At 48.4% G+C, this 18,834-nt stretch overlaps 1 protein-coding gene across 3 annotated transcripts in view; it reads left to right on the top strand.

The window, feature by feature from the left end:
* Window positions 1–16,909, top strand: part of SLC13A3 (solute carrier family 13 member 3) — an 85,281-nt gene extending 68,372 nt beyond the window's left edge. For all 3 annotated transcript variants that reach the window (XM_037810943.1, XM_037810944.1, XM_037810945.1), the window contains 4 exons: window positions 2,794–2,906; window positions 9,815–9,976; window positions 13,121–13,258; window positions 15,182–16,909. In XM_037810943.1, coding sequence (XP_037666871.1) covers window positions 2,794–2,906; window positions 9,815–9,976; window positions 13,121–13,258; window positions 15,182–15,358 — 590 coding nt within the window. In that variant the 3' untranslated portion in view covers window positions 15,359–16,909. The remainder of the gene's footprint in view (window positions 1–2,793; window positions 2,907–9,814; window positions 9,977–13,120; window positions 13,259–15,181) is intronic.
* The last annotated feature ends 1,925 nt before the right edge of the window (window positions 16,910–18,834 follow it).

The following is an 18,834-nucleotide window of genomic DNA, read 5'->3' as shown; positions in this document are numbered from 1 at the left end:
TGTCAACTCTCTGCTTCTCTTCTCACTTCCTCACTGGCGTATCAGTTCTTGACCTCCTCATAGTTCCTTCTGCTTCTTAGTCTCTGCATCTTTATAGCTACTGCTTCGTTACTGTGTCTGCTTTCGGATAACGTCCATTCTCTTGGACTGTCTTTTCCTTCTTGAGGCCCATTCCATCACATGATCTTCTCCCCGTGGCTTCGGCCAGTTCTGGTTCCACAGTCTCAGTCCTACCTTGGAGTCTGTGGCCTCGCAGCATCTCCTCCCTCATGCTTTCCACTTCTACTCTCTTATCAGGTTTCCTACTTCATGGTGCCTGTCTACTCCCTCAGAGCCTCGGCCGCCTTGTAGCTTCTGCCTCCTCGTGGCCTCTGCCTCCTTGGGGAGAAGGAACTCAGCGGGCATCGCCTGTCATTTGGCTAAAATGATTCTAGTATCCAGCACTCAGTGCTTATGTGGTCGAAGAATTAGTGGTGAAGAATTAGAGGTTCAGGGAGAGAGTGACCTGATCAAGGTTACACAGCAAGTTATTAAAAAGAGGCAGGATTTAGAACCCAGGTTTCCAGGCCATCTTGATTTTCTCATTATGTGCACCACCCCCCAGTCTTCTGTGGGCCTGAGTTGCTCTGGCATTTCTCTGACTTTATGGTCCTTCAACAAGTACTGGTCCAGTAACCACCAGGTACTTGCCTGTGATTCGTGGTGACAATGATGGTGATGATGACAATGGTGTTGATGACTTCCATTTCCTCTCTGCACTGTGAGCTCTTCCTCCAGATATCTGCACAGCTTGCTCATCACTGCATTCAAGACTGTCTAGATGTCACCTGACCATGCCACCTGCAAACATACCCCTCCTTTGTCACCCTCCATCCCTTTACCCTATTTCATTTTTCTTCATAGCTCTTATAATTTCCTAACATTACATATTTATTTGTTTTTCATCTGTCTCCCCTCTTGGAATGTAAATTCCCCAAGGGGAGGGATTTTCTGGTTTGGACACTTCTTACCCCCAGTGCTTTAAGCAGTGCTTGGCAAATAGTTGGTGCTAAATATATATTTGTTCAATAAATGACCTGAGGACTTGCTCCAGGCCAAGCCCTGTGCTGAGCCCTCTGCACACATGGGCCCATTTCATTTTCCCAATAAGTTGCTGAGTCCCTCATTTTGCAGGTAAGGACATTGTGGCTCAGAGAGGCAGAGTCACTGGCCCGAGTCACACAGCTGGCGAATAGCAGAGCAAGGATTCAAATCTAGTTCAACTTCAACGCCTGTGCTTGTAGCCACTACTCTAGATAGCCAGAAAGGTTAAAGTCAAGCTGGAAGTAGAAAATTCTCGTAAGTAGAACTTGTAAGAAATAGCATCAAGCAGGGCTGGATGGGAAAACAATAGTAACAACAATAACTCATGTTAATCGAGTGCTCATTAAATGGCAGGTGGTCTTATAAACACTTGCATTTGTTAACTCATTTAATCTCTGTTACATGAAGCTCAGGTCCAGGGCCTCCTCTTTCTCCCCTCCGGCCCTTACCTGCTATGATGGGGCGAGTAAGTCACTTTCTTCTCTAGACATTGGCTGCCTTTTAATGAAATTCTCTTTTATCACCTGAAGGCAGAGGGCTGGGCCAGCTGACATCTCCAGTGGCCATTTCCAGTTCTGGGTTTAATAGTATTTGCATTCGGCCCAAGAATCCCCTGGCTCACACAACACCTGAGCTGTGTGTACCACACTTGCTGCACAGTCTTTATTTCCTGATTATAAAATTTTGTTTGGGGAACCACCCTGAACTGATGAGTCAGGCTTGTCCTCCCAGGCCTCTCCCCAACCCCAGTCACAGCCTACGAGGAGAAGTTCCACTTGAGAAGTGCTTGCTCTGTACCAAGCATTGCACACATCTCATACACATTATCTGACAAATGTTTATGAGGCAACTACCAGGAGCCAGACACTGTTCTGGACACTGGAGATGCAACAGTGACCTACACAGAACTGGCCCCCTCCACATAGAGCCCCATCATTGCCACAGTCTGTGCTCAAAGAGCCCTTTGGGCTCTGTTGTTGGGCCATGTGTCACTGAGGAAAGCGGGGCTCAGAGGGGAGGTCACCAGGTCAAGGTCACATGGTGAGCATGTGCCAAGGCCCAGGAGGGGCCTCTGCTCCCAACCCAGGGACTGGTAAACTAGGATCCACAGGCCAAACCCAGCCCGCCATCTGCTTTTGCAAATAGAGTTTGATTGGAACACAGCCACTTCCCTCTGTTTATGTACTGCCTATGGCTTCTTTCACCCTACGAGGGCAGAGGAGTGGCCACAAAGACCCTGTGCCCCACAAAGCCTAAACCATTCACTCTCTAACCCTTTACAGACAAAGCTTGCTGCTCCACCCCTGTCCTATTCACTGCCTCATCCATAATCCCATGGCCAGAGACTCCTTTAGTTTCTATTTCCCTGATTTCCTTCCTCTTTTTATCCTCTCTGTACACATTCAGTTAAAAAGAAGCCTTTTCTCTTGTAAATGAGGATAAAATTAGCACTTATCCTGGAAGGGCTGTTGTGAGATTTAAATGATGTCCTGGGTGTGCAACACCTGGTTCCAGAAAATGCTCAAGCCATGGGAACTGTGAAAATTATTTCCATTCTGAATAGAGCAGACACCCCATTTTGCTTCTTGCGGTTTCTTTACCTAAAACTCCAAAATCAGACGAGTGCTCCCACAAAGATGGGGCTGCAGGGGTGGGGACCCTTCTTCAGGCTGAGCATCCCTGAGTGTGTGCGCCTTTCTCTCCACGCAGCTGCCAACACGGAGACAGAGCCGCTGCTGACGTGGAAGAAGGCCCAGGAGACGGTGCCTTGGAACATCATCCTTCTCCTGGGAGGGGGCTTCGCCATGGCCAAGGGCTGTGAGGTAAGACCCGGGGCAGGAGCAGGGGTGGGATGCAGGCCTGGGGAGGAGTGGACAAGCTCCTGCCCCAACTGCTGGCCCCAGGATCGGGGCAGTGGCTGGCAGGGGCCCTGCAGGCACCCTCAGTTTCCTCATTTGCCAAATGGGGGTGACAATAGTCCCTACCTTGGGGCCACACTCAGGCCTGGGGCTGCTGAGAATGAGAGAGTAACCTATGACCTGGACCCTCAAGGAGCTCACAATGGACACAAGAGTAAAAAACAATAACAATAATAGTAACAGCATGACTAGAGGGCTCCAGGAACACAGAGGAATAACAACATGGTTTTTACCACGTGCCAGGCACTAGCTAGCATGTGTTATACATATATACTCATTTAAACCTCCCAACCCCTATAAAAAAATCCCCATTTTGTAGATAAGGAAACAGGCACAGAGAGGTAGAGTAGCTTACCTAAAGTCACACAGCTATGGACTAAGGATTAGAATCTAGGCAGTTTGGCTTCAGGCTCTATGCTCTTAATCACTATGATACATTAGATTTTATAATATTAATGTTATTATTAATATTATTCTGGAAGGCTCTGTGAGCTCAGAGGCAGAGCTGGGAATAGGGTGAGGCAAGTGAAGTGCCTAGGGCACAGAATTTGAGGAGGCCTCACTCTCTAGACCTCTAGACGGGGCATGTGGGGTCCCCTAGCCCTGTTCAGAGGTGCAGCCACAGCAGCTGCATGTTGTAATGTATAATCTCATTAAATCCTCACACTGACTCTAGGAGGTAGGTAATATCCTCATCCCCGTTTTATAGGTAGGAAAACTGAGGTATGGAAAGATGAAACACCTCTCCTAAGGTCACACAATTTTACTCTGCTTCAGAGCTGAGGTTTGAACCCCAGTCTATCTGATTTCAGAACTTCCCAAGGGTCAGGTGCTGCTTGAAGTGCTTTGCGAATATTGATCCAAGTTAGTGTAGATGCTACTGCCTTCCCCATTTTAGAGACAAAGAAACAGAGGCAAAGCGAGGCTAAATAACTTGCCTGAGGGTGTGCAGTCAGGAGATACAGTTGGGATTTGAACCCAGACCTTGTGTCCTTAACTCCCAAGTCATCCTGCCTTTTAAACTCCACCCCTAAATCTCTCATGTAAGCCAAGGCAATCAGAACCACAGCTAATTAAGGGTCAATCTGATATGAAGGTAAAGGAACCTAAAATTACTTCTCATACTGCTTTCTCTTTGTCATCCCATTTCAATTTTCAGTTTCAGTTAGTGTTGCAGTACAAACCCCCAATAACAGTGGACACCAGTCAGAAGCCCAGGCTCAGGGATCTGGGCACCTGGTTTCAAATCTGGACTCTCCCACTTCTTGCTGGGGCACTTTGGACAGTTTCCTTAACCTCTCTGGGCACCAGTTTTTTTCATATATTAACTAAAGCTCAAAGTCCTTATTCCATGGGTTTGATGGGAGGGATTAAAGAATATAATAACCATCCTACCTCATAGCAAATAGGAAGTGCTAAAAACTCGACATGTATCATCGCCCTACACACACCCTCGTACCGCGGTTATTGCAGATTGGGTTTGGGAAGCAGACTGGGAGGTGGAGATTAGCAGGCGGGAGCCTCATTAGGTGCCCTTGGGGTCAACACCTGTGGAAGGGCAGGACGAAGCAGGAGGGGCGGAGGGAGAAGCTGAGCCATGAGGCAGGCCCGACTCCTCCGGAGCTCTGGAGCTGGAATGGCCCTTCAGAGAAGTCCCGACTGGGCTGAGGCGGACGGACCTTTATACTGGTCAGTCCTGGGACATGAGGTATAGGAGCTAATCCCTCAGGGCTGCCAGCGAAGGCCGTCTGCTGACCGCACTCCCTGCAGCTGGGGCAGCAAACACCTTCCCTGAGGGGGATCTGGGGGCCTGTCAGTACCCTCACACAGATACTATTTTTTATGAAATATATTTTATTTTGTTCATTTTTTCAATAAGTAACACAAGTACAATTGTACAGACTTCAAAAAAGAACAGAAGGACAAATGAGAGCGAAAGTACTGTTTGTCCCCATTTTAGGAATCCTGAGGCCCAGAGATGTTAAGTGACTGATTCTAAGTAAAACAATTCATAGGTAGTAAAGCTGGGATTTGAACACATATCTGTCTGACTCTTCCCACTACTGCATCCTAGTGGGATGTAGCAGGGAAGGCTTCCTGGAGGAAGCGACAAATTATCCGGTTCTCAAAGAGGTGGCACAAAGCAATGGAAACTGACAGACTGGGTTCAAATTGTAGATCTTCCACTTGGCTGTGTGGATTTTGACAAGATACCCTTTCTGTGCCTCAGTTTCCTCATCTGTAAAGTGGGAATGACAATGATATCCATTTCATAGAGTTGTCATGATTACCAAATGAGTTAATACATGTGGAGCAGTTAGTTGGTTATTATTATGACTGGATGTCGGTGGAAAGGGAAAGAGCGAATCAAAGGCTACGCGAAGCTTCTGGACCCGAGCAACTTGGTGGAAATGGGGCCATTATCGAGATGATCTGAACCGAGCCTGGTCCTGAGCTAGGGGTCTGGACGAGATGACCCCAAATCCCACAGGCTTCCCCGAGCCCTGGAAGTGGTGGGAGAAGCACCGGCTGTCAGTGGGGGCTGGGCTGCAGGATGCTGAGCATGCTGGGAGGCCAGTCTGGCTCCTGCCCAGCCCTGGGCAGCTGGCCAGGGTTTTTGTTCAACAGGGGCTTTGTGTGGCAGCTGTCCCTTCCCCCAGCCCCTGCCCATACCATCCCCTCCCCAGGGGACTGCAGCTTGGCGCAGGAGTGACCAGAATGCTTATGGCACATCCTGCCCCTGGCCCCGATCTAACACCTTCGCCAGGCTGAGGCTGGACCTCCTGAGGCTTGGAAGTCCTTGGATTGGGCCCAGGATGCATGTGGGTGTGTGGGCTCCCCAGTGCTGGTTCCGAAGGCCTAGAAGCAGGTCCCGGTGCTAGCTTTGAGTTCAGGCACCTCACTTAAAACTACTTTGTGTCTTCACCGCAATTTTCTCCGGCTGCAAAACCACTCACAACTCACCATATACTTAGACCTTAGTCCAAAGGCCCCTTGGCCAAACACAAGGCCCCACACCACACAGTCTGGCCCCTGCCTACCTTCCCAATTTTGGTTCCTGCCTCTCTTTCCCCTCCTCTCCTCCCCTCCAGTCCCATGACTCCTCCTCAGCCTCATCTGCACCCCAGAACCTCTGCATCTGCTTTCCCCGGGTTTTTGCGTCTCACCCTCCAAGTCTCAGCTGCCAGGTTGCCTTCTCATGAGACCCTCCCTGGCCACCCTCTCCTCACCCTGCTTGTTTCCTTAAAACCACATCCACCCCCAAAATTATCTCATTCATTTTTTTGTTTGTTTGGTACTTGTTTATTTATCTGTCTTATTCACTGCAGTTTCAGGCATCTACAGGAGTTCTGGTACATAATGGTGCTTGATAAATATTTATTGGGTATGACATCTAGGGTCAGCTGTTTTGAGGGCTGATGACATAATGTATGGAAAGTGCAGATGACTGGCACATGCGGGTGCTAAAACGGAAGCCACTAGCATCTTCACTACTGTTACTTTTATTATATTTCACTATCTCATGGAAGGAAGATTGGTCTTCTTCTGATACCTTCATATATATCTTGTTTAATCTCTACCACAACAAAATATCTATAAATATATCAAGGTTATAGAAGCTTAATATTAAATCAGAGTGAAGCAAACTCTGGAGGCAGGTAGAAATATGTGTATTCTCCCCCATCCCTCATTTTCTGCTAGAGAACTGAGAGTCATTTTATTATCATTATCATCATTTTATTGGAGATGCAATGTAGCCAAATTATCAAAAGCCAGACTCTGAGTTCAAATTCCAGCTCTAGGGCAAATCACGTAAGCTCTTTGTGCCTCAGTTTCTTCAACCATAGATTTGGGATAATTGTAGTACCTGCTTCATGGGGTTGATATGAAGATTAATCAGCAAGGCACTTACAAGAGTGCCCAGTACAGAGTATGCATGATATTGTTTGTTAGAGTAAATAAATAACAATCAATTGTATTCAGTGCTTGCTGTGTACAGGGACTTCTTTTATGTCTACTCATTTACCTAATCCTGACTACAACCGATCGAAGAAAGCAAAGCACAGAGACATTGGTTAATTTGCCAAAAGTCATACAGATTGTAAGTGGTACAATGGTTGGAATGTCCACTAGTGCATAAAGCCTTCTCTTTTTTTCCTTCTTTTAATAAAATGTACTGGCTCTCTCTACCTAAGAATTGTTATACAGAGTTGTTTAGACGCAGTTGAGCCTACGGTGTTCTATGAGCCTTTGGGAGATATTTCAGGGATGTTTTTGACCACAGATTTCTACTTTAAACATTGAACTTACACCATAACATAACCTACTTATAAGCTGTGCTCCTACTATATATCAAAGAGATCAAGAACAGAGGACCTGGATGAAGGGAAAGAAAGAAGCAGGGGGCATCTTCCTGCCAGCCCAGCCTCCCCACAGTCTCTCAAGGTGGCTCAGGCCCTTCTTGGCATCTTTGGGGTCCCTAAGGAACACAGTTTGACAACCACTGCATTGGATGGTTCCGCCATCTCTGATATCTCGATGCTACTAATTATAGCCTGGGGTATTAGGTGCTTAGCATGGGCCAGGCACTTTACTAAATGCTTTCTTGCCTAGCTCCTTTTCTCATAACAACTTTCTGGGACAGGCACTATTGTTATCCCTGACTTACATGTAAAGAAATTGAAGCACAGAGAGGTTAAGTTACTTGCCCAAGGTGTCACAGCTAGAAAGTGATGAAGCTGGGAAACAAACTAATCTGACTGCAGAGCCCCTTCTCCTCACCCAGGCCACTCCACTTCTGACTTGGCCTGTTGCTGGTCCCCCGAGTCCCTGGGAGCACAGTGGGGCTGTGTGTTTCCAAGGAAATGGAGCTTTCAATTCCTCAAGGAGTGGGTAAGGGAGGTGGAGCGCCTTTGGAGCCCCCAACAGAACCCAGGGGCCTGGGGGCTCTCCTCTCTCATGAAGACGTCTCAGCTGTGGAAGCTGAGTCAAGGCCCTGAGTGGCTGCCTGGATGCCGGCTGGAAGCTGTGACTCGGGGGCCCATCTCCGGGGAGGCTCTTGGCTTCTCACTCGCCGGGGTTGTTAATATTCCCTCCCACCAGCCCCTCTTGGTTTAATTGCACATGCTGCTGTCCGTCTCTCTGCCAGAGCTGGGGTTTGTGGGGAACACCAGTGGCCCCATTTTCCTTGGCAGGGCTTGCTGGGCCAAGGGAGCAGCCTATCAAAGTGCAGTCCTTAATTTTACAAGGACTATTTATAATTTGTGTATTGAAGGTGACTTTTAAGTAAGATTGTAGGGGGGAAATCGACTATTTTGGTTACGTAAAAACTGTGTACTGTGCTCTAGAATCCATTATGAAGTTTTAAGTTCTAGATAAGCAGTATTTTCCCTCTTAAACCTAAAGGAGAGTGTATAAAGCTTCTTTGGTGAAACAGAGCATATTGATTGGTTTCGGACGACACTGGGTTGCTAAAAGGGCCATGGTGGTAATTCATTGGATTCTGAATGTCATAGGACTGATTCAACCAGCCTTCAGCAGCTCCTAAGCCTGTGGCTTATCTTTGCTAAGAAAACGACCTGGACGAGGCGCTGTGTCCTTACTGCAGTACTGTCGCGTGGCACCACCAGGGGGCAGTAACGAGCGCTCTCTTACACCTAACGCTTTGCTGCCTTAGGGACATAATGAAGGGGTGTTGGACTCCACTTTGATGGTGGGGGGGAGAGTGCAGCTGGGCACAGGTGCCGGCCATATACACTGTCTACTGGCACATAGGGTGACTCCTGGAGAAGTCAGTGGACAAGTGCCGGCTAATTCTGCAGCACTATTGGGAGGGTGGTTTCCAGAGAGGGGATCATCCGTCCTGCCTTCTCTCTCCTGGAGGCCTGTGGCCAGCTCCAGGCACTGCTCTTACTCCAGACAGACTGACGTGCTCAGAGAGGGCGCCTGAGGGCAGGAAGCTCTGGAGGAGTCACAAGCAGGCATAGGCAGCCCTCAGTGGGAAACAGGGCTCAGTCACTATTTGGGGAGACCTTGGGCAAGTCACAAACTTCCCCAGCCCCAGGCTCCTCCCCTGTAAAACAGGGACGATAGCATCCATATTGCGGGGGTTGGCGGGGGTTGGGAGTCAATGAGGTGATGCAGGCAGGTGCCATAATCACGGATGGTGATTACTGGGACAATGAATAATAATGCCAGGTTAGTAATGCTAATACTTGTATTATTATCATTGTAATAATGATCCTCATTATTGACAATAAATATCATTATTGTCGATAAGCCTATTGGTTGGGTCATATTTTATATACATCTGACACTTTTTGTATCATATATGATACTTAGGTAGTATGTCTTGTATATGGGTTATATAATTGATATACATTAATATATCATTATATTAACAGCTATAACATTAATAGTGAATATTATATATAAATAACTGTGTTAATATTTTTATGATCAATAGCCACAGCTGGAGGAATGGGAAGATTTAGCATGCAGGGTCCGATTCTCCTCTCTCCCTCAAGTCAGAGCTTAGGAGTCCAGACCAAATGGATGATTTGGGGATCCCGGGTTTGGGCCTATGGGCCAGCAGGGTGTGGAGTAGAGGGCAAGCCGGGAAGCAGAGATGCTGGTTCAGTCCTGGCTCTCCTGGTGTGAGGGCTCGGACACGTCCCTGTAACTCGCATCTCTCTGAACCTCAGTCTCCCCATCCGGAAGGGGTTTCGTTGCCAGCGTCACATCGCTCCTAACCCTCTCACCCGGGCCAGGGGTGGGTGAAGAGATGGCCCTTGCCTCCTCCCCTCTCGCAGGAGTCGGGGCTGTCTTCTTGGATCGGGGGTCAGCTGCACCCACTGGAGAGCGTGCCGCCCGCGCTGGCTGTGCTGCTCATCACGGCCGTCATCGCCTTCTTCACTGAGTTTGCCAGCAACACAGCCACCATCATCATCTTCCTGCCCGTCCTGGCAGAGCTGGTGAGGGGCCCTCCGGGGTGGTGGGCGGGAGGAAAGAAGCAGCCCTACCCCCATGCCACGTTCAGAAATCTCTCCCCTGCTCCTGGAGCTCCCACGGGGACCATGATCACTGCTCTTCAAGACTGTGTCAGAACCACAGTTTTTAAAATACTGTTGTTTTTTTTTTAAATTCAAGAAATGCATATGCAGAATAAATATGTTCAAAGTTCACCAAATTGGTCTACAGTGAAAAGTGACCCATGGTGACATATATTTCTAGGAAAATAGAATTTACGAAATGTGGATTATGAGGATGTGGAAAATCTGAGCAGACATAGGAGAAATTCTAATGGTAGGCAAAGTTCTCGAAAGCAGGGTTTCTCATCCTCCATGCTATTGACATTTGGGACCAGAGAATTCTTTGTTGTGGAGGTTGTCCTGTTCATTGTACGGTGCTTAGCAGCATCCCTGGCCTCTACTAACTAGAAGGCAGTAGTAGCCCCTCATTTGTGACAATCAAATATGTCTCCAAACATTGCCAACTGTCTCCTGGGGGTGGAGGGATGGCAAAATTGCCTCCAATCTGGAACCACTATTCTAAAAGACGCCAGCCCAAGATGGTTTTCTAGGTGAGATCTAGCAAAACTTCAAGGAACAGATAGTTTCAACTCACCTAAGCTTTTCCAGAGCATGGAAAGATAGAGGAAGTCATTGAGTCCATGTTTTAAGATTAGTAGAACACCAGGTCACCAGACACAAAAACCAGATTAGGAGAGCAAAGGAAAAGAAAGCTATGATTCAATTTCACATAAAAACAAAGATGCAAATAGCAAAGTGATCCAAGATTGGATGAAAAGAACAACTTATCATGAGCAAGTAGATTTTACAGTAGGAATAAAAAATGATTTGACAGTAGAAAATGACCAATGTAATTTTATATTTAAATAGATTAAAGAAGACCAAACCATATGATTATCTTAACCAAATTCAAAATTAACAGAATTAAATCATTGGGGTAAGCATGTGCTTTTTATGCAAACGGGTATACCAAGCACATTTATCTGCACTTTGTTTATGTTTTTTGCTTGCTTATTTATGCCCCAATTTATAATGGGGGTGGCACCCTCCAGCACACAGAGATATATACTTCGTTCTTTTTCAATGACTAGAGAATATTCCATTATGAAAGGACAGTTCAATGTATTTAGGCAGTTTCCTAGTGATGTTCAATGTCTAATATACTTAAGCAGTTTCCTACTGATGGACTTACAGATTGTTTCTAGACTTTGCTATTATCCAACAATGCTATTTTGACCTATGCCTTGGCTATGCATCTTTTTTTTTTTTTCCTAGAATTCCAGATTTAATGTTTTTTTTTTTTGCAATTTTTTTATTAAATTCAGTTTTATTGAAATACATTCACACACCATACAATCATCCATGATATACAATCCACTGTCCACAGTATGATAACATAGTTATGCGTTCATCACCACAATCCATCTCTGAATATTTTCCTTACATCAGAAAGAACCAGAACAAGAATAAAAAATAAAAGTGAAAAAAAACACCCAAATCATCCCCCCATCCCACCCCATTTGTCCTTTAGTTTTTATCCCCATTCCTCCACTCATCCATACACTAGATAAAGGGGGTGTGATCCACAAGGTCTTCACATTCACACTGTCACCCCTTGTAATCCACATTATTATATAATTGTCTTCAGGAGTCCAGACTGCTGGGTTGGAGTTTGGTATTTTCAGGTATTTACTTCTAGCTATTCCAATACATTAAAGCCTAAGAGGTGTTATCTATATAGTGCATAAGAACGTCCACCAGAGTGACCTCTTGACTCCATTTGGAATCTCTCAGCCACTGAAACTATTTCGTCTCCTTTTGCATCCCCCTTTTGGTCAAGAAGATACTCTTGGTCCCACGATGCCGGGTCCACATTCATCCCCGGGAGTCATACTCTGCGTTTTGGCTATGCATCTTTGATTGATCTAGATAAATTCCTAGAACTGATATCACTGGATTAAAGAGCACATGCATTTAAAATTTTGTTAGTGACGGGTGAATTGCCCTCCAAAATAGGTGTGTCATTTTACACTCCCACCAGCAGTCGGGGGTGAGGAGGTGTTTCCCCCAGACCCTTGCTGAGTGTGTTTGGATGTCATCAGACCCTTTTCCAGGATCTGAGGGAACTGCCCTTGAGAGAGATGGGGTACATGGGGTAGTGTGGGGGAAGCAGAGGGAACACAGAACCCAGTCAGGTCTGCCAGTGGCAGCTTTGGCTGCCAAAGACACTAGCATTCTTCTAAATTGTGCTTATTGTCAAAAATCAAAATATTCATACACAGTGGAGTGATTTTAGGGCTTTTGAGAAAATCCGTATGCTTTGGGCTGTAAAAATTCCCTGGAGGGGCCAAAAATATCCTATCTTAAGTAAAATGCTGGAGAACCGATCAACCTGAATCGTGGGTGGATAAGGTGATGAACTGGCGGTCACTGACTCAGTCCCACGCACAGACATGTTTGGGCCACACGGTTTTAGAGACTCGGAGATGTTTGCCAACAGATGCCGTCTGGAGCGCTCTCTGTCTCTGAACTCCAGTGAGGACCCCACAAAAGGTGCCCCGAGACCAGCATTTGGACTTGGTTTAGCTGAGGGAGGGGCCAGGAAGGAAGATTCACGTTCAGAGCCGCGGTTCTCAAAGTGTGGTCCCTGGACCAGCAAAGGCTTCCCCTCATTAGAAATGCAAATCCTTGGGCCTCACCCCCGACCTCATGACTCAGCGGCTGTGGGTGGTGTGGGGCCCCCTCAGGTGGTGCTGATGGTGCTTGGTCAAATTTGAGAAATCTGGCCCCAGCCTTTTCTCCCCGATGAACCTGCGGTGCAGCCCCGGAAAGCCTCTGACCTTGGGAATGTTCCCTGCATCCCTCCCTCCCTTGGCTGGTTTTCTTCTGGTCTCGATCACTCCCCCTGCCTGAGGCTGCATTCCTCTCTGTCTGTCTCATCTGATGCTCTAGTTCTCTGTCACTCTGACAATCTCTCTATGTCTTTGTCTCTCAGTCTCCTTGTCTCTGTGTCACTCTTTCCAGCTGTCTGTCCATAACTCACCGAGGTTTCTGTTTATCCGGGTCTGTCTCTCTCTCCCGCCCCAGGCCATCCGCCTGCGAGTGCACCCCCTGTATCTGATGATTCCGGGCACGGTCGGCTGCTCCTACGCCTTCATGCTTCCGGTCTCGACTCCCCCCAACTCGATTGCCTTTGCCTCTGGGCACTTGCTGGTCAAAGACATGGTGAGTCTGGGCATTTCTGGAGAGGTGGGTGGGTACTGGGGGGTGCACAAGGCTTCTAGGCAGGACTCCTGCCTCCCTCTCTCCCCCACCCTGATTTCCGAATAGGTAGGCCTGAAGTGGGACCAGGAATGTGGATTTTAGCAAACACCCTGGGATGATTCTCTGCTCGGGCAACTTGGGGAACCCCTGCCTTAGTCACTGCTTCTTTTTAGAGTTTGCCTCAGGGCGAGGACTTCCTCACTTCGTGCCCGGAATCTTTAGGAGAGGGGAGCTGCAAACCACAGCCTGGGAGTTAGGGGTGGGCCTGGGAGTGAGACGGAAGCGAGGGTTTGGCAGTGAGGGGCACCCCTGCAGTTTTCGGCAGGGCCCAGCCGTCGGGGAACGCGCTCCTTCCACCCACAGCTCCCCTGCTGGACTGCGTCCTTCCTCCCCGCTCCCGTTTCCTGCAGCCTCGTCCCCGCCTTTGGCTGCCAGGGCCCTTTGTGCACAGGAAATGTGAACGACCCTTGGCTGAGAAGGGTGAGCCCTTAGCCAGCTCACGGGGCAGGCTCCCCAGACACGGAGACCCCGGCAGGATAAATGGAGAGAGAGAGAGTAAGAGAGCCAGGGAGAGAGAGGCAGAAAGAGATACGCAGAGCAAACACAGGGAGGCAGAGACGTTCCTTCATTTGTTCATTCACTCGTTCCTTCATCCCACAAGTATTTCCTGTTCCAGGCACTGGGGGTACCCAGAGGAGAGACACAGATTTACCTCCAAGGAGGGTGCTTTCTAGTGAGGAAGACAGACACTAAGCAAGTTAAGCAGATTTCCTTAAATTATGTAAATTTCGATATTGCTAAGGGCTTTGAAGGAACTAAAACATGGGGAGGGGGAGGGGATGACCGGGGATTCTTTGGAGGGGCGGCCAGGGAAGGCCTCTCTGAGGAGGTGACCCACGAGCTGACACCTGAATGGTGGGAAGAAGCCAGCCTTGCCTGCCAAGCAGAGGGCACAGCAAGTGCCAGGGCAGGAAGTGAGGACCGGCCGGGGGTGGGGAGGAGACGAAGTTGAAGACATGCCTGGGGGGAGGGCGGAGCACTCAGGGCACAGACTTGGGATATTAGTCAAACCTCGGTGGGGGCCTTTAAAGGGTTTTAAGCAGGTTGGTGATGGGATTTGCCTTCTGACTTTGAAAGGTCACTGATTGCTGGGTGGAAAGTGGACTGTTAGGGTGAGGCAGGACAGGTGTGGAAACAGGGGGGCCAGTTAGAGGAAAAGACACTGAGGGGGCAGAAGCACGGATGTAACACAGATTTTGACAGCGAGAGAAATGGAGAGACCCTGAGGTATGGAGACTTGCTAAGAGATATTGAGAGGAACAGAAAGATGTAGTGGGGAACAGGGATGCATGGAGGGGCAGACATCCCAGAGCTCCCATCAGCCAGTCCTGAGTGGGCTGTGGCCCAGCTGATGATTTTCTCCCTGCAGGTAACGGTTTCAATGCTGATTTAAGTAAACAAGCAGACACTGACGGGGCCAAGCCGACTTGTGCTCCGGGCTCCCAGAACCTTAGAATAGCGAGACCAAATCCTCCTCCCAGCTCCCCATCCCCAGCTTTGGACAATCCCCTCTAATCCCCTGGAATTGCCTGGGGCTTTCAGACCCCCTAGAATGGGGGATAAATGACCTAACCCGTGGCAAGTGCATAGTACCTGGCACCCAATCTTACTCAGTAAACAGGTGCCAGCCGCAGCTCCTTGAGAGACAGCAGAGGGTAGTGTAAAGAGTGAAGGGCCCTGGGCATCCACCGACCTGGGTTTGTGTCCTGCATCCGTTGCTTCCCAGCCGCGAGAGTGGGAGTGAATGACTTCCTATCTCCATCCTTCCTCCATCTGTATTGTGGGCCTCATGCTTACCCTTCCCTCATCTGGGCTCCTTTTCAGGTGCGGACAGGCATCCTGATGAACCTGATGGGCGTCCTGCTGCTCAGCTTGGCCATGAATACCTGGGCTCAGGCTATCTTCCAGCTAGGCACTTTCCCAGACTGGGCCGATGCCCACTCAGCCAATGTCACGGCGCTGCCACCTACCTTCACCAACTACACACTTCAGACCTTCTGAGTTCCCCCAGGGACTCCCCTTGGGCTAGGCCCTCCCAGAGGGCTGTTGCCAACACCTGCTGCTAGGGTCCTACAGGATGATCAAATAATTATTTTCTGTCATCCAATATGCAGCAAGCAATGGTGACCTCCAGTGGTCCACTGGGGCCCACAAGTTCATTTTCTAGAATACCTCTTTCTCATTAAATTGAGGGTCCAAATACCTTCCGGATCTGCTGCCTGAGAAACAGACTTCTTTATCTCTGAGCTGTTATGTGGTTAGGATACAGGAGAGCCCGGTTTCAGCAATAGCAAGCAAATCTGGAATGGCATCTGTCTTACCCAGTTGGGATGAGAGGCCATCCATCTCTGTGGGCACAGCTAAGCATTATTCCCTGACTGACTACTTAGGTTACACTCTGGAGAGACTGTCTTGCCTTTAGGAATCACTTTCCTTGGAGAGGCTTTCAGGGCTGCAATATTCCAGTCCAGTTGTTATAGCTGTTCACAGCCAGTATATGTTCTGCTTGGTCAATGCCCCTTTTGTACCAAGTATTTGAATGTTTCTGGTGCTGATATGGGGGGGGGGGATGGGATGACCTCCTGAGGATGTGGCAACCATACAAAGCCTCCGTGCTGCTCCTCTGGGCTCCCGAGCACCCCAGGGAGTTCTAGGAACCCCGGCTGACATCTCCACCGAAGTTTTATAGGACCTTCCTGTTTAATCCAATTCGGTTTGGATTGGGTTCAGGCCAATCCTGGGCTCCTGCCCTCTCGCAGGTGACCCTTGGCCTCTCTAGCCAAGACTTGAGTTGTCTGGAGATGCTTGAAAGGGGCCCTGCTGCATGTGGCTGCCAGGTAGCCAGCTGCTTCTTGCTCTAACAGCTGGACTTTCCCTCCCCACCCCACCCCAAGTGGTAAGCATGTTTGATTAGCAAGGGCCATGTTTTTCAGGAGTGAGAGAAAAGTCAAAAGATAAATTAGGGCCTTGTAAAAGGCCTGGGTGAAATATCTCCAACAGACAAAATATTATAATCCTCTCCTACAGATGGGAAAAAGTGAGACGTTTCCATGAGCCAGTAGCTGGAGGGGGCATGTTATAGAGGACTGGATCCCTCATTGTCTTTGCATCCCCAGAGAATAGCACAGTACTGGGGTCTGCAGGTGCGTGGGAAGTGGATGCTGAATGAGTGGCCTAGTGTTAGCCCCACATCAGAAAAGGCAATGGCTCAGGGGCCCAGGCCCCTCCCATCTCCTCATCCTATGCCCCTGAGGTTTGAGACCCTCTAGCAGAGCTGGCCCCAAAGGCACGTCCAGCTCTCAGTACAACACAAGTGAATCCTGCCTGTTTCCTTGAGAGCAGGGGATATAGGATCAAGGAGAGGCCCCTGAGCAGGAGATGAGCTCTGCCTCTTTCCCCAGTGAGCACTCCCTATTTAATCACAGTTGCAGCCCGTGGGACAGGGGAGAGGGGAAATTCATTCACAGAGAAACCCACAGGGCCTATAACCAGAGGAATCATGATTACAAATGCTTCTGATTGAAAAAGAAAATAAAGAATGTTAATCCATAATGGATCTGGAGATTATTTGACTTTCTGGACATAAGAGAGCCACAAAGCCCCAAATTCCTGGGCTGGAGATTCCACAGAGAGGATTCCTCTCTGACTTCACCTTCTGCCACTCTCCCCCTCACTCACCTCCAGCCACACACACAAACTCCCCTGCCTCAGGGCCTTTGCACGAGCTGTTCCTGCTGCTTGGAACCTTCTTCCCCTGCACATTCCCACGGCCTCTCCCCAGAAAGGCTCCCCTGACCATCCTATTTAAAATATCTCCCCCATTACACTCCATCCCCTTACCCTGCTATATTTTTCTTAGTCCTTAGGCCAGCCCCCATATTAAACATTTTCCTGTGTATTGTTTCTCTATCCTTCTAGAATACAAATTTATGCAAATATAAACTTTTTTTTTCTTTACTATTGTATCTCGGGTACCTAAAACAGTTTCTGGCACATAGTAGGGGCTCAGTAAGTATGTGATAGATGAATCTATACCAGAAGATATGAGAAAGCAATCTCACCCTCTGATCTAGTGTCTGTTTGATTCATTTCCTCATTCACTCATTCTTCCATTGATTTCATTCAACAGATATTTATTTAGAACCTGTTTATGTTTACTGTCCCTGCCCTCATAGAACTTACATTAGGGCAGAGAAGACAGGCAACAGGCAGGTAAACAAATAAAATGGCTCCAGGTCATGATACAGACTAAGAAGAAAAGAAAACCAGCCAATGTGATAAAGTGACTCAGCCAGGGTGGTCGGCAAGGGTGATGAAAGAAAAACTTTTCATGCAATTTGGGATCTCACAGGTTTATTGAGCGATTCATGAATGGGGCAGCATCCCATTCAGAAGCTAGAAGGGAGCTCCACCGACGGGGCAGAAGGGGGAAGCTCATACAGGGCAAAGGAGGAAATGTTACCTGCTGACATTAAGTTTCCATTTTACAGAGGGGGGGTCTTACAAAGTGGGAGGCAGAGGTACATTGAGTAGTATGGTATGTTTGTCCAATCGGATAAGCTATCCCTACCGGATCCAAATTAGTTTTATCACCAGGTGTTCTTTATCAGCAATCCTGTAGGGTGTGTTCCATGAAAACCCCTGCAGGTCGATTGCTTTTGTCCTTTGGAAAAGTCACTGGAAAGGGCCTTTTCCTGGCAATGCCCGATGTGGGCAGCCTTTCTGAGGCAGCACTGGCCTGAGACCCAAAGAAATCAGCAACCTGAGGTCTGCAGGGAGAACGTTCCAGGCAGGTGGCTGCAAGTGTGGAGGACTGTAGGCGCAAATGAGGAGAGACTGCCTCAGTGAGCAGAGGGCTGGGCACTCTAAAGGGGCCTCTGGGGGTCTCAAAAGTTTAGACTCCACTGCTTCTGGTTGGTTATGAGCCCCTCGGCAGCACATGTCTCCCTCCTTAGAAACCATGTGCCCCTCTCCATCCTCCATACCCTTCCCTGACTGGACATCACTCAGTCCTGGCCCTCGAAGGGCTTTGCCATTCTTGGAGACAGGGAAGATGTGTGGGCAGAAGGCAGGGGCACCGCTATAAACATGCTGTGGCAGCGTGGGAGGAAGGAAGATGGCAGGGGTGGTGGGGAGACATTGGAAACAATCCAGGGGTTCATGTCTGGAATATAGGAGGAGCACGCAGAAGTCAGAAATGACAAAGACAAACAAACAAAAACCTGTTTTAGTTATCTGTGGCTGCATAACCAACCACCCCAAAGCTTAGGGTCTTAAAACACAGCCATTTCAGAATATGACTCCCGGGGATGAATGTGGAACAGGCATCATGGGACTGAGAGTATCCTCTTGACCAAAAGGGGGATGCAAAATGAGACAAAATAGTTTCAGTGGCCGAGAGATTCCAAATGGAGTCGAGAGGTCACTCTGGTGGACATTCTTATGCACTATATAGATAACACCTCTTAGGCTTTAAT

The sequence above is a fragment of the Choloepus didactylus genome, chromosome 19, assembly GCF_015220235.1.
Source record: "Choloepus didactylus isolate mChoDid1 chromosome 19, mChoDid1.pri, whole genome shotgun sequence".
In the NCBI taxonomy this organism is placed as follows: Eukaryota; Metazoa; Chordata; class Mammalia; order Pilosa; family Megalonychidae; genus Choloepus; species Choloepus didactylus.
The sequence above is the reverse complement of the archived record's forward strand: the minus strand, read 5'-3'. Positions and strand labels throughout refer to the sequence as shown.